The sequence below is a fragment of the Sarcophilus harrisii genome, chromosome 4, assembly GCF_902635505.1.
Source record: "Sarcophilus harrisii chromosome 4, mSarHar1.11, whole genome shotgun sequence".
Classification (NCBI taxonomy): Eukaryota; Metazoa; Chordata; class Mammalia; order Dasyuromorphia; family Dasyuridae; genus Sarcophilus; species Sarcophilus harrisii.
The window spans coordinates 419,552,205-419,567,247 of record NC_045429.1 but is presented as its reverse complement, the minus strand read 5'-3'; the positions used below and the strand labels follow the sequence as shown (position 1 = coordinate 419,567,247).

Below are 15,043 nucleotides of genomic sequence, written 5' to 3'. Positions count from 1 at the left end.
ATCTGGGATGCTCTCTCCCGCCTAACCCATCTCCCAGCTTCGCTGGCCTCCATTAAGACTCAGCTCAAATCCCACCTTGTGCCAGAAGCCTTTTGAAGACACTTCCCAGTGCTAATACCTTCCTTCTGAGATTACCTCCAATTTACACTGTACTGTATCTATCTTGTATGTACATAATTATTTGCTGGTAGTCTCCCAACTGTAATGTGAGCTCCTTGGAGACGGGGACTATATTTTTGCTCTTCTGCATTTACACTGGTACATAATAAACTCATAATAAATACTTGTTGACTGACTTGATGAAATAAAAGCAGTAACCATCCTTTTACTCATTTTATTGTAGCCTTCACTTTAAAATGGGGAAGCCAATAAATATTTTCTTCTTTTTATATAGATTTGTGTCATCAGTTTAATGTCTTTTCATTTTGTAGGTAAGATTGTTCTTTGGTACTTATCTACATTTTCCCACACCTATGTTAATTCTGTTTATGAACAATTAAAGTCGTTATTCCTAAGGGTTAGACAAAAAGGCAACAAAGACATGGTCTCTTAATGTGAAATTACTATATATGTAAAATAGAGATGCTACCTTACCCAAATGAGTTTTAATTAATATTTATAAATCACAGTAGCTGGTAAGACATTTATATTGCAATTATTACTACTGTCATATGAGCAATAAACTCTTTGAACAATGTGGCCCATTTTGTATTTTGGTCTGATTTTTCTCTCTCTTTTTCTTTATGTCTAGGTGTGGTGTCAGCACAGAGACAAGTTGCTGTCCAAGAGGGCCCACTTTATCGCACGGAGGGCTCTCACATCACCATTTGGTGTAATGTCAGTGGCTTTCAGGGACCCTCTGAACAGAATTTCCAGTGGTCCATTTACCTGCCATCTGCACCGGAACGGGAGGTTCAAATTGTCAGCACCACTGATTCTGCCTTCCCTTACGCTATCTATACCCAGAGAGTACGGAGCGGGAAGATCTACGTGGAGAGAATCCAAGGCAATTCAGCCTTACTGCATATCACAGAATTGCAGGCCCGGGATGCTGGGGAATATGAGTGCCACACACCCAGCACAGATAAAAAGTACTTTGGAAGCTATAGTGCCAAGATGAACCTTGTAGGTAAGGGAGCTGATGTTTTAAAAGAGGACAGTGCTAGAAATTGGAGGGTTTTGTCTTCCAGTACCCTTGCTTTCTATATTATAGAGCTTAATTTTGTGTTGTGGATTCCTTTTATTAAAAATCACCATTGCCAAAAATTACAATCTTTCCTTCATCCCCCAGTTTTGCTTTCCTTACTATTTGCCTGTGTAATAAACTGTACATCATAGATATGCACAAGAGATTCAAAGTAAGAAGGAACATTACATCTTGTCCAGTCTCCTTATTTTCATTCATTCATACACACATACACACACACACACACACACACACACACACACGTATATATATGTACATATAATATAAATATACACATACATATATATACACACACACATATATGTGTGTCTATATATGTGCACATGTTTATTGTATTATATTAATTGAGGCTCAGAGAGGGTGCAGTCATTTGCTTTAATTCACAAGTAGGAAGCAGCAGAGCTACTTTAGCAGAGCTAAAATTTGGACTTAGCTTTGTTGACTTCAAATACAGTGTTCTTCCCACTAGATCAATTCCTTAAAATAAAGTATTTGAGTTTGATTTACACATAATAATGACCCAGTATTTAGAGCCACGGGCCTGAGTTGGATTTACAACTCAGGAGCAATAGACCTCAGACACTTATTAGCTGTGTGACCCTAGGCAAGTCACTTAACCCTGTTTTTCTCAATTTCCTCATCTGTCAAATGAGCTAGAAAAGGAAATGGCGCACCATTACAGGATATTTGCCAAGAAAATCCCAAACGGGGTCGGGATGGAAATGATTGAACGACAGCAACAAAAGAAACTTGAAGTTGAAATTTAGAAGTAGTTCTTTCAGATATCAGATGCTTTGGAGGAGAATAAAATATAGTCTGACAGAACCTTTTGTCTGTCACGGGGATGTTGTTGGGATGGGGGAAGGAATACAAGAATTAGTTAAGAAAAACCTTTCATGACCTCAAGGAGATTGCAGGCTGGTAAGGGAATAGATCACAACACAGATAGCTCTGATATACAGCCAGCCTATTCTTAAGTCTGTCGGGTGCCTCATGAAATATAGAAGAGAAAGACCAGGGGAATCAGGGAAGGCTTGCCGGAGGAGGTGCGGGCTTTAAAGGATGAATAGGAATGAATGCAAATAAGTGAAAAAGGAGTTGAGGACATTCCAGGCATAAGGATCAGCCTGAGCAAAGTGGAGCAGGATTTTATTCTAATGTGATGAAGAAAAATTATGAGAAGTGGAAATAGGGAATTAATGTTGGGTGAGCTAAAAGGGTAAGGGGAAGGAGCTGGACTAAGAGGAAATTTATAAAATTCCTTGGGGAAGGGTGGGAAGGCTTTCAGCAACTGTAGAGCTTCAAATAGGATTCAGAAATGAATGGGAAGCTGTTATAGTGGAGAAAGGATGAAGTCTATGTGGTTGCAGCTCTTTATTTAAACACCGAGAGCCTTTTCCAAGTCTTGTAGTTCCATGCATAAGAAATGGCGAACCAGCTGCTTTCTTGGCCGAGATGCTTGATAAAGGATGGTAGGAGTGGGAGGAAGAAGGGGGTGGAAATCTGGAAATTCGATGGATGGCACTGGTCACAGTGCTTGTGTGCTGCCAATGCAAATGGATTAAAAATAACTAGGTTGTTGAGTGTTCTTCTGTCATCGAGCCAATAATGTGCAAATCTTCCTTTCAAATTCTTATTAATTTAATTAGGCAGAATTGTTAACAGCTCTTAGTTGACACAACTCACTATCTTTTGTTTACTTTTATTCCTCTAGAGGTCCTATACCCCAGCAGGTGGCCTTTTCAACTAAAATAATAATTATTGCTTCCCCCTCCCAAAGAGTGTATTACAAATACATCAAGATGATCTGAAGATCTGGAGCTGTGTAGGGAGGAATTCTGGGGACCGGGTATAGTCATCACCACTAGTGAGCCATGTTGTTTTTATATCACAGTTGCCTTCATTGGTAAGTAAATCATACATTGGTGTATGATTTACCAACTTGGTATATGAAAATCCTCACTTATGTAGCAGCTAAGTTAGAGAGTGATTATTCACATTACAATAGGATACTTCCCTTTGCTAAAAAGATAAAACATTTTTAATTTAACAGAAAACAGTAACTTAACAGTAACTTAACAGAAAAGTTAACTTTTCTTACGCAGAAATTATTTTAATTTCTTAACAGAAATTATAACAGAATTTAACGGACATTTAACAGAATTTAAATTACATTTAATTTCTTAACAGAAAATTATAACAGAAAAATAAATGTGCATTTGAATATGTTTTGGGGGAGGGATCAGTTAATCAGTGAGTATTTATTCAGTAACTACTGTGTGCCAAGCACTGTGCCAGGAATTAGAGTTTGAGAAACAAAAATGAAACCATTTGTGTCTGCAAGGAATTTACATTTATCAGCGAGATATATGTATGTATTTTTTGTTGTCAAGTCATTTCAGTCTTGTCTGACTCTTCATGACCCCATTTGGGATTTTATTGGCAAAGATACTGGAGTGATTTGCCTTTTCTTTCTCCAGCTTATTTAACAGCTGAGGAAACTGAGACAAACAGGGTTAAATGACTTGAACAGGAATACACATAATAAGTGTCTGAGGTCAAATTTGAACTCATCTTGAGTCTTCCCCAGTCTGTATCCCCAATATACATATAAATATAGCCAAAATAAATAAAAGGGATATTTTCTGGATCAGGAAAGGCTTCATTTGAAATGTTGCTTACATTGAGCTTTGAAGAAAATAAGGGATTTGCAGATGTGGAGGTGAGAAAAGACTATATTCCAGACATGGGGCACAGCCAGTTCAAAGGCATGGAGACTGGAGATTGAATGTCATGTGGGAAAAACAGCTAGAACAGTCTGACTGGATCATGGAGCAGGAAGAGAATGATATCTAATAAATTATTATAAAGGTACTTTGAAAGGGCTTAAAAATTAAGGCCTCTACTTAGTACTCAAAGTAATAGGGATCCAGGAAAGTTTATTGAAAGGAGCAGTGACAGAATCAGACCTGCATCATCATTTTAGTATCTGTGTGTAAAGATGGATTAGGGAACAGAGAGTCTAGGAGCAAGAGGTCTGTAAGGAGGCTGTTAGAGTAATCTAGACCACAGAGTCTTAAACTGATGTGTGGTGGCCCTGGGAGAAGAGAAGGGGGAACAAAGCAAGAGATAGAAGAAGATAAGATTATAAGATTTGACATGAAGTGAGGGAGGTGGAGGTGGGGGGGAGGGTCAAGGATAATATCAAGATTGTGACCATGGATAGCTTGGAAGAATGGTGGTGTCCTTGGCCAAAGCAGAGAAGCTTTCAGATTATTGGAGGAGAGAGGAGATTTGAGGGTAAAATTATGGTTGAGTTTAAGATGCCCATCGACATTGAGTTTTAAATCTCCAAAACTTAGGAGAGAGTCTGTGGCTTACTAAACAAATTTGAGTCTTTTGCTGAGTTGAGCATTAGACCCATTAGGAATAATGAGGTCACCAAGTGGGAGATAGAGACAGATGGAGAAGAGGGTGCAGGATAGAATCTTAGGGTACACCTGTACTTAGAGTCTGATAATGATAATGACTCAGGAAAGAGGAACCGAGGAGGAGAGATCAGACTGGTAGGAAGAGAGCCAAAAGAGAGAGCAGTATCATGAAAATCCAGAATGGCAAAAAATACATGGGAAGAGAGGGTGGTCAGTGGTGTTGAATGCATGAATTTTAAAGCTTCAGTTTTTGCTATATGAAGAAATGAAAACATTTTCAGGATAGCATAAATCAAGAGGAGAACCCAGTCTGACTTTTAAAAATGTGTACTTACGCAACTTTTCAGGGAACCAATTTATTATGTAAAGTGACATATACTCATATTTTACCAAGAGTGTTGTAAATTCCCAGAACAGCAGACCCACCCATATGCATATTCATGGTAGGTATAAAAACCCATTTCCATGCCAAATAGTGTCTGTATCATTCCTTCCCCACCCCTCCCTTCCATTAACTCAGATAATTGAAATTTGACCATTTGTCTAGAATGCTGCAAAAGGAGAAGTGACTTCTCTCTTATTGAAGGGGAAGATAACAAGAATTTATTAGCATCCTACTGCGTGCTAAGTACTTAAAATATAATTTCTTTAGATTAGACTGTAAATTATCTCCCTACTGCAAGATTCTTTGATTTTTATCATTTTATTCTGATTTTTTTTTTTTTTTTTTGGTCTTTATATACCTAGTGCACATGGTAGGTATTTAATAAATATTGCTTGATAGATATCATAGATTGAGGGCCAAAAAGTCAGAGGTTATCAAATCTATTGAACGCCCTCATTTCATAGATAGCTGAAGAAAAAGATCTAAAAAAGTAAACTGACCAGCCGCCCAAGGTCTTTCAGGCAATCAACAGCAAAACCGGGTTTTTGAATTCAGGTCTTCTGATTCCAGCCTACTATTGTTTCCATGGCATTGGAGTAGTGTTCTTACCGTGTTTACTTTTCCATCCCATAGTGATCCCAGATTCCCTTCAGGCAACAGCGACACCCCAGACACTTCAGAAGGTGGAACAGGACTCTCTGGAACTGAGCTGTGATGTCGCCACAGAGACGTCCCAGCACAGCCACCTCTCGGTTACCTGGTACAGGCAGAGGGCTGGTGAGAAACCCGTGGAGGTGATCTCGCTGAGCAAGGATTTTGTGCTTCAGTCTAGCAGTGAGTACTCACAGAGGCAGACCTTGGGAGAGGTCCGCCTGGACAAGCTGGGAGAGACCACCTTCCGGCTCACCATTTACCACCTGCAGACGTCCGACCAGGGGGAGTTCTACTGCGAGGCTGCTGAGTGGATCCAGGATCCTGACAAGTCATGGTACCCCATGACCCTCAAGCGGTCAGAAGGAACTGTGGTCAATGTCCAGCCGACTGGTTAGTGCCTTTTAGCCGGTCTTTCTTTGTTTTTGATTAGTGCTTTATTTCCCCTGGCTGTATGAATTGCTTGGTATTTGAGGGGTGAATTTGGAGGCCATTAAAAACCAGAGATTTTTGTGTATATGTGGTATACCATGGCTGGATATCTTTGCCACAAGGGCAGGCATCCTAACCCACTCTGGGCAAGGGCCAAAGTGGGCCCACAGTTGGACACTACTTCTATTGAGTGGGTGAGGATAGAAACAGAAATCCTTGTACACTGACTCAAGGCTGCTTTTTGTAGTGTAAGCCATGGAGTGGGGACAGAAGAGGAGAACTGGGGCTATATATTAACTAATTATTCTTACTAATTAGATTCTAACTAAGCTGCTGTAGGACTGCAAATGCTGTCAGCATCCTAAATTCAGTGCCTTGGAGCAACACTCCAGATGCCCTGTCCTAGTTATGTCTCTAATGGCCGATTAAACATTGGATTTACCTAGGGTTTGGTGAGACTGGGGGATGTTTTAATGTAAGTACTTTAAGAAGGCCTGAGATTTTATTTGTGTAGCATTAGCAACCTATACAAATTGTTGTGTATATTCCAGATTTCTGGTATCTAATCCCAGATTAGATGTAGTAGATATATTTATGTAACTAATCTCAGGAGAGTGGAGGATGTTGTTAAATTAGCCTATGGAAGTCCCAATTAAATCAATTGCTCTACTGTAATGGTCACTTATGATAGTAAATAAGCTCTTTGAGGGCAGGAATTCTCACTTTTTGGTTATAGCCCCATTTCAGTGACTAGCACATAGTAGGTGCTAAAGAAATGCTTGGTTATTAATTGACTAATTAAGGTAGGGAGCTGGGAAAATATTTTCCCCAAAAAATGGTTTCCTGCTGTTGGTTTGTTCTAAGTGGTCGGCAGAAAAATATACAACAATGCAGGGTTTGGTGAAGGATCATGTTGAGACAGTATCTCTTTTGACTATGTGAGAGAGAAATGGTTAAAGACTAGAGTATACCTTATATGTTTTTGATCTATTGATGTTTGAAAGAAATAGCTAAGATTCCAGGCCCCTGCTGCCCAATGAGAGATGAGAACATGTTTGACATAAGTCTAGACAAGAGAGCCTACGTCCAATGTGTTAAATGTTTGCTTTTGCCACCATGAGATGCTGGTATATGCTTTTCTAGGGGAAGGCTTTAGCCACGTGGTTCTCTGTTGCTAGCATTTAAGTTGTTCTGAGTCTCTTTGTGAATTAATCTAAAAGTGCGCTTGAGCGTCCTGTGAAAGAATGAGTGTAATTCATTTCAAGATGTTCAATGAGAAAGTTCCATTTGGATTCTTGTACTTGATTAAAAAGTCAGAAACTTTAGTTTCTCTCACTACTGTTTGTGTTTTACCAACAGTTTTTTTCTGGCTCAGAGTTTTTTGTTTTTTGTGTTTTTTTTTTTAATTTGCTATTTTATTTTCCCCCAGTTACATATAAAAACAATTTTTAGCATTCATTTTTAAAACTGTGGATTCCATATAAGCTCAGAGTGTCTTAACCTTCCTTGTGTCCATGGAGTCACCATGGAGTCTGGATGAAGTCTATGGATCCTTTCTCTAATTAAGTGTTTAATTATGTAAAGTAAAACACACAGGATTATAAAGGAAGCTAAAGATGCTGTTTTTTCCCATCCAAATTCAGGGACACTCCCTCCCCTATTTGCCAGGTTAAGACCCTCTGTTCTAGCTGTTCTGTACCTTCAAAAGGGGTCAGCGTTCCATGGTTAGGTCGCATTTATTAATTTCCATAATGCTATGGAAATCTAATGGGAGTATGGGAGCTTGAGGCCATGTCATTAAATAGGGGTGCTTCCTAACCAGCTTCTGAGAACTAGTGTATTCAGAAGCTTCTGCATTTTTTAGACATCCTGAAATGAATTCATTTGACAAGAATTGATTAATCAGTCAGGGAGCACTTAACAAACTATTGCATTTCAGGAGTTGTACAAGATTAATATTTTATCTAGAGAGACACGTGCATATATACATACACGTATTTGAATACATAAATCCATATATATACATGTATATGTATACATGTGCCTATCTATAGGTATATATCTATGTATCAGTATATTTGCATTTATATTAGAAACAAGAAATTGTAATTTGCTGTGATAGGGATCTTTTAGGTCCTCTATCATAATCATTAAACAGGTATTTATTAAGCACCTTCTTGATAACAGACACTAATGTGTAGATGTCAGGATTACAGATACAGAGATAGCAGTTGGGAGCTGGGAGTGGTGGAGATGCTCAGGAAAAGCTTTGTATAGAAGGCAGTACTTGAGCTGAGTTTTGAAGAAAATGAAGAAAATCTAAGAGGTTAAGGTGAGGGGGGAATATATTTTGGTCATGAGAGACAGTGGTTCTCCACGCAAAAGCACTGAGAAATAGTCTTACATGTAAGAAAAAAGAAAAAGACCATTTGTCTGGGCCACAGATTGGGAGAAAGGGGATAATGTATAATAAGGTTAGAAAGGTAATTTGGGGCCAGCTTGAAAAGGTCCTTAAATGCCATAAAGAGAAGTTTATATTTTATTTTGCAGGCAATAGGAATGATTAGGAGATTATCAGAGCTTTGCTTTAAGAAAATCACTCTGATAGCACCTACTGTATTTCAGGCAAAATGGTGGATTTTAAGTATAAAGGTGGATAAAAACAAAGATAGCTCTCGTTCTCAACAAGTTCACATCCTACTAGAGGGAGGCAGTGGATTAAAAAAATTATCAAATCTACCTGAAATTATAATTGGCTGTGTGGAGGTAACTCCCCCAATATTTCCCAATACTTGGGAAGAAAAGAACAAGAGCCTTATAGAAGAGGAGATGCTTGAGCTGAGCCTTAAAGGAAGTGGGGATCTCATGAGCGGAGGGTGGGGCAGGAGGGACAGTCTCCATGTTAGGAAATGGAACATCAGGTTTGGGGAACAACAATTAGGTCTTTTTATCTGGAATGTCAGCTGTGTAAAGGAGGATAATGTTCAGTGGGTCAGGAAAGGCAGGCCAAAGGGGAAAGGGCTTTAAAGTGGGAGGTCTTTCCTCAGGCTTCTTACTTGGAAATACTAGTCTTTCCTCCTTATTCTCAGTAACTTTAAGATCAGTTATGAACTCTGAGTGCATTTGAATTAGGTTGCCTGAGTTTAATCGTCTTTATTTTAATCATACCTACTTGGAGTTCGGCTTTTCCAAATCTGACATGCAAATTCATCCAAGCTCCATCTTTTTGAAAGACAATCCCAGATTAACTGAAAGAAAGATGATTGTGGCTTCAGTGTATCACCTTCTGCCTATTTAACAGCACTGATAACTGGCTTAAATTAGTACCCTTCCCAAATCATACTTAGTGCTACAGGAGTAATTCGGAGAGAAGTTGATTAGGAGCTGCTTGAAAAGTAAGTCAGTGAGTGCTAAAGCAACTCTAGGGCTATGATTCTTTTCCCTATAGCAAAAACTCTTCTTTCCCCAATTCTGCTTCCTGCATGGCTGCCTGTATTATATAGTACTACATGACAGCGAAGAGGCAATTGGACACAGCAGAAATAACAGTGGCCCTCGTTCATCCTGCCTCTATACTTACTAAGTCTCTAAGTCTGTTTTTTCATCTGTAAAAAGAAAAGATTGGTGTAAACCAGTTTGAGTTCTCAGTTAGGTAGTGTGTAATGGAAAGAGCCCCTGGCCTCTGATATTTACTAGCTAGTGACCATCAAGTCACTTGACTCAGTTTCTTCGTCTATTAAATTGGATATTCTATTAATGGATAATAAGGAAATGGCAAATCATTCTAGGATCTTTGCTAAGAAAATCCCAAATGGGATCAAGGAGAGTTGAACATGACTGTAAAGAATTGAACAGCTAATTCTAAATCTCTGATGCTAAGAAAATCTTATTTTGACAGCTTCACCTATTACCCACAGAATCAGACCCTGACTTTTTCTTCTTCCTCTTTTTTTTAAAATGTATGTAAGTTGATCCCCATCTTTTTTTTTTTTTTTTTTTTTTTTAATCTAGTGAATGTCAGGGATGGGATTTGAAATGAAGTCTGTCCTTCCAGACTCTTACCAAACTTAGCTCTTTCTCCAGCGAATTTCATGACTGAATGATTCCTTAGGGGAAAAGAATACTTCTAACCTCCACCCTTTCCTTCTTGGATAAAATAAAAACCTTTTAAGAATATTTGGGAACCCTCCTAAAGAGTCTGTCCTAAAAGATTGGGTCTAACTGGCAGACTACTAGTGAGAAGTTAACTTTAATTTCTCCCATACTATTCTATTGAGTTTGCTTGTTCTATCTTATTTGATAATGTCTGCCTCCACTGTATCATCCTCTCTCTCACTCTTACTCTACTTGCTCAATATATTGCCAAATCTTGACCCGGCTGCCATTACACTATCTCTTTTATACATCTTTTCCTAGCTCCTCCCACAAAACCATCACCCTATTTTAGCTCCTCCTCACTCCTTGACTAGAGTATTACAATTACTTTCTAATTAGTTTCCCTATTTCAAGCCCCTCCTCCTCAGCTGCCAGGGGGATTTTCTTAAAATGCAGATCTGACAGCATCTTCCCCTACTCAGTAAATTCCAGTGGCTCCCTCTTACCTCCAGGCCATTTAAAGCTCTTTAGAACCTGACCCCTTCCTACTTCTCTAGTTGTCTTACACTTGACTTTTTTCTGGCCTGTTTGCATCAGCAAACACTCAATTTTGAATTGCTGACCCCAGGACCTGAAATGGTTTTTCTTTCTCATTTCCATCCCTTAGAATCACTTTCTTCAGGGCTTCATTCAAATGCCACTTTTTCAGGAGGCCTCTCCTAAGCTCCCAGGCTATGTAGAGCCTTCCCCTCTAAATTAACTCTATTTTTCTACTCATAATGGAACTTGTACATGTGTGTACATACATATTTACATACATGTGTATATACATAGGTAACACATACACAAACATGCCTATTTATTCACCTGTTTTCTTTCCCCATTAAAATGTAAATTCTTTGAGAGCAGAGATTATTTTTTGCCTTTCATTGCATCTCCAGAACTTGGCATAGTCCCTGATACATAATTGTTGCTGCTGTTCAGTCATTTTCAATTGGGTCCAACTCTTTATGACCCTATTTGGCTTTTTCTTGGCAAAGTAGAGTGGTTTGTTATTTCCTTCTTTAGCTCATTTAATAGATGGGGGAACAGAGGCAGTCAGGATTAAGTGACTTGCTCAGAGTCACACAGCTTAGTATCTGAGACTGGATTTGAACTCAGAAAGAAAAGTTTTCTTGACTCCAGTTCCAGGGCTTTACTCATTGAGCTACCTAGCTGCCTAGTATAAACAATAAATATTTGTTGACTGATTAATATGAGCAAAAATATGGCAAAGTCTCATTCTGTTCATCTTTAAATATTTATGAACTAATGAAAGTAAGGTAGACAGGTTTTCTGAAATTTCTTTTTTTTTTCTTCTGGAACTTATTTTTCTCTTGGATATGGGTCATAAGTAGTCCTGAGAAAGCAGCTGTTTCAGAATATTGTTGGTAAATTCAAGGACTGGTCTGGATCTTGGATGTATAGTCTCAAGTCTTAGTTACTGTCAGTCTAACATATGAAAGAAAAGAGGAGGAATAGAGATAGAGAAAGGACAAAAGGAAAAAGGAAGGGGGAAGAATGGAGACAGGAGGAGGTAGAGACAAAAAGAGAAAGAAAGGGAGAGAATTTATTAACCACTTAATATATGCAAAAGTTTTGGGGATGCTGAGGAAATGGATTCAAATCTCAAGTCAGTTTTTTGCCTTCAAGGAAATATATTATTGGAATGAATGAATTCAGGATCTTGGGTCAGTCTTGAAATTTCTCTGACATCAGGGCATCAAGACTCCAGTAATTTGAGTCCTATCTCTTACGGACACAGTTGTATTGCCATTATCTTGGAATACTAGGTCAGCTCTGTGCAGTGGTTATTGATATACTTTGACTAGTTGAGAACCTGTATTCATCTGAAGTAGTTTGAAAGATATATATGTATTTTGGCATCTCTTCTTTCCCTTATGCTGTTTCATTCCTTTCTCAGACAAAGAATTCAGCGTTCGACTAGAGACAGACAAACGTCTGTACACAGTGGGTGAGCCGGTAGAGTTCCGCTGCATCCTCGAGGCTCAGAACGTTCCCGACCGCTACTTTGCTGTCTCTTGGGCTTTCAACAGCTCCCTGATTGCCAGCCTGGGGCCCAACGCCGTACCTATGCTTAACAGTGAATTTGCTCAGAGGGAAAGCCAGGGTCAGCTCAAGGTGTCCAAAGAGAGTGACAGCGTCTTTGTGCTCAAGATCTACCACCTCCGCCAGGAGGATAGCGGTAAATACAACTGCAGGGTGACAGAGCGAGAGAAAACGGTCACTGGCGAGTTCATCGACAAGGAAAGCAAACGCCCCAAGAACATACCCATCACTGTCCTTCCTCTCAGTAAGTAAAGAATCGTGCTTCTCCCTTCCCCCCTCCCTGCTCTTTCCCATTGTTTTCTGGTTTGCCAAATGGTATCTTCACTTAAGGGAGACTGGAGGGTGACAGATGGGAGTGGGTGGCACTCAGCCTTGGTAACTACTCTACTGGGGAAAAACAAAATACTTAACCTCTCTTTCTTCTGCAGCTCCTCTCTTTTTGCACTCCCTGTACTTCTTTAAGTAGTTAGGTAGTCAGAGAAGAAGGGACTTGAGACATAACAAGCTCAGAGTTGTGTATGGACAGATTCAGACTGCAATTTCTGTACACAGGATCATAGAATAAGAGCTGGAAAAAACCATATATGTCATAAAATCATCCATTTTACACATGGAGAAACTGAGGCACGGGAATGTTAAATGACTCACCCAACATCAAACAAATGTCAAACAATTAAGTTTTTAAGGGTCTTCTGAATCCAAAAATATAGTGCCCTACCTACTATACTATATTGCCTCTCATGGACAACTACAACATTCCCAAGCTATGGAGAGAACCTAGGATCCAAGACAATTAATTTGTCGACCCTTGGGCAGCTAAGCCCCAGAAAAGTGGGTCACCCATGAGTATTTTTGTGGAAAGATTCTGTATCTTAGCTCAAAATATCATTTAGAAGTAACTAGCCTTGAGGTCAGGATTTCATAGAACTTACAAGTTGGCATTTGCCTAAGTCTTCCTGTATTAAAATTTGAGTATAAAAACAAAAAATGAAACAGACCCCTTTGTTCTGGAGTTCGAAAATTATAGAACTTTGCTTTCCATTTCCTTTCAAGATAGGCCATTTAGTTGAGCTTCCCCCCCCCCCCCCCAATCTCCAGGCAAGCTATCTGACTTAAAGTGCTTATGGTTTTTATCTACTTCCCATTAGTTCTTTGTTTCATGGAAATTAAGCATTTCAGTATTCTTTTTAAAAAAGTTGCTGATCTTTCCTAAACTAACCTTAACCTAGCTTCTTTAGTCTTTTCTTAGATTCTCTTTATATCTTAACTACTTTATTTTCCCTACTAGTTCTTTAATATTCCCCTTAAGATATGGAGACTAGAACCAGGCATGGGGTAAAGATATAGGGATCTTCTGGTCCTCTTGTTCTTATATAACCATGATAATGTTCTCTCTTGTCCTCATTTTAAAAGCATCCAATTTCCTTGAATTCTTTTTTTTCCCCTTTGGATTCTCATTTCTACTAGTTTCTACTTCTTCCCCTTTTCCTGTCTTGCTAATTCTCTGTCATTCTGTCCTGGCTTTATCCAAGGACTTGATCTGACTTTTCATCCACAAACTAATTACTTGTTGTCCGATAAAGATCAAATGGACAGCCACCATACTCAGTATCTTCTTTCACCCTAAGAAATTTCTCCCTAATCCCCTTTAAGAACGTGTTTGATGATCTGTGGCCTGCTATATTGCTTTTCCAGCAGATATCTGGGTAGTTAAAGTCCCCCAGCACCATGAAATGCCGCCCCAAGGCCACTTGGGTAAGTCTACGAGAGAACAAAAATGACCACAACAATTATGGTATTATGATTTTGCCTTGAATTCTAATGGTGCTTTTCTTTGCAAGAGCACAGAATTGCCTTTCTCTCCTCTCCTCTTTCCCTCTCCCAGGTTTCTGCTTTGGAAAAAAAAAATTTTTTTTAGACTAGGTTAGGGGAACGTTTTGTATGAATGGAGAAACCAAAGCGCAGAAAAGTGAGGTATTGACCAAAATTATTCACTTAATAATACTGAATCTGGGAGCTTTCAACACCCAATTTAGGGCTTTTCCCAATAATTTCTGCTGCATCGTCAGCTCTTGCCTTGAAGATCTTGTTAACTCGATATTATTCCTAATTTTGTCCCCTTTTAACTTCATCTAGATAGTATTTAATTGCAGGTTTCATCATTTCCAAACCCTGGAAGCATGAATGGGTAATTTTGATGGACAAGGCAAGATCTAATCCCCAATTGACATTCCCCCAGTTTCCCAATCTACTTTATTTTGTCTGGTACAATATTGCAATTCTTGTTCTTGTTGTAGACCTACTGTGTGTATGGAACATATATGTATGCATATGTGTACATATATACATTTTTATTTCCATATAAATACTTTTAGAAGTACATTCATGCCTATATTTATATGAGTTCCATATAAATGAATCACATATAAATATATGGGATTGCAGTGGGTTCTCAGGATAACTGTTGACCTGGAAATCTTTTTTTTTAATCTTAAGTTGAATTTCCTGACTTGACTTTGGCATTTTGTCCATTGTTTTGGTGAATCAGCAATGGATGTGAATCTGAAGCCCGGGGAGAGTACCATAATATCTTAAGAGTTTTTTTGATCTGCAAAGTTTAACTTTTCCTTACATTTGTGTGTCCTATACTTCATCCCTGACATTATCCTGAAAAGTCCCAAATAGGCCAGTCATATTTATGGGACCAAGAGCTGATGAATTGATTTGCTGAAG

At 38.9% G+C, this 15,043-nt stretch overlaps 1 protein-coding gene across 3 annotated transcripts in view; it reads left to right on the top strand.

Moving 5' to 3' along the window:
• Window positions 1–15,043, top strand: part of IGSF3 (immunoglobulin superfamily member 3) — a 128,066-nt gene that overhangs the window by 69,116 nt on the left and 43,907 nt on the right. Inside the window, exons 3-6 of one of the 3 annotated variants that reach the window (XM_031967367.1) lie at window positions 752–1,129; window positions 5,657–6,067; window positions 12,165–12,554; window positions 14,009–14,065. In XM_031967367.1, coding sequence (XP_031823227.1) covers window positions 752–1,129; window positions 5,657–6,067; window positions 12,165–12,554; window positions 14,009–14,065 — 1,236 coding nt within the window. Of the gene's footprint in view, window positions 1–751; window positions 1,130–5,656; window positions 6,068–12,164; window positions 12,555–14,005; window positions 14,066–15,043 lie in introns of all 3 variants that reach the window. The other 2 variants (XM_031967366.1, XM_031967368.1) reach the window with 2 other exon arrangements.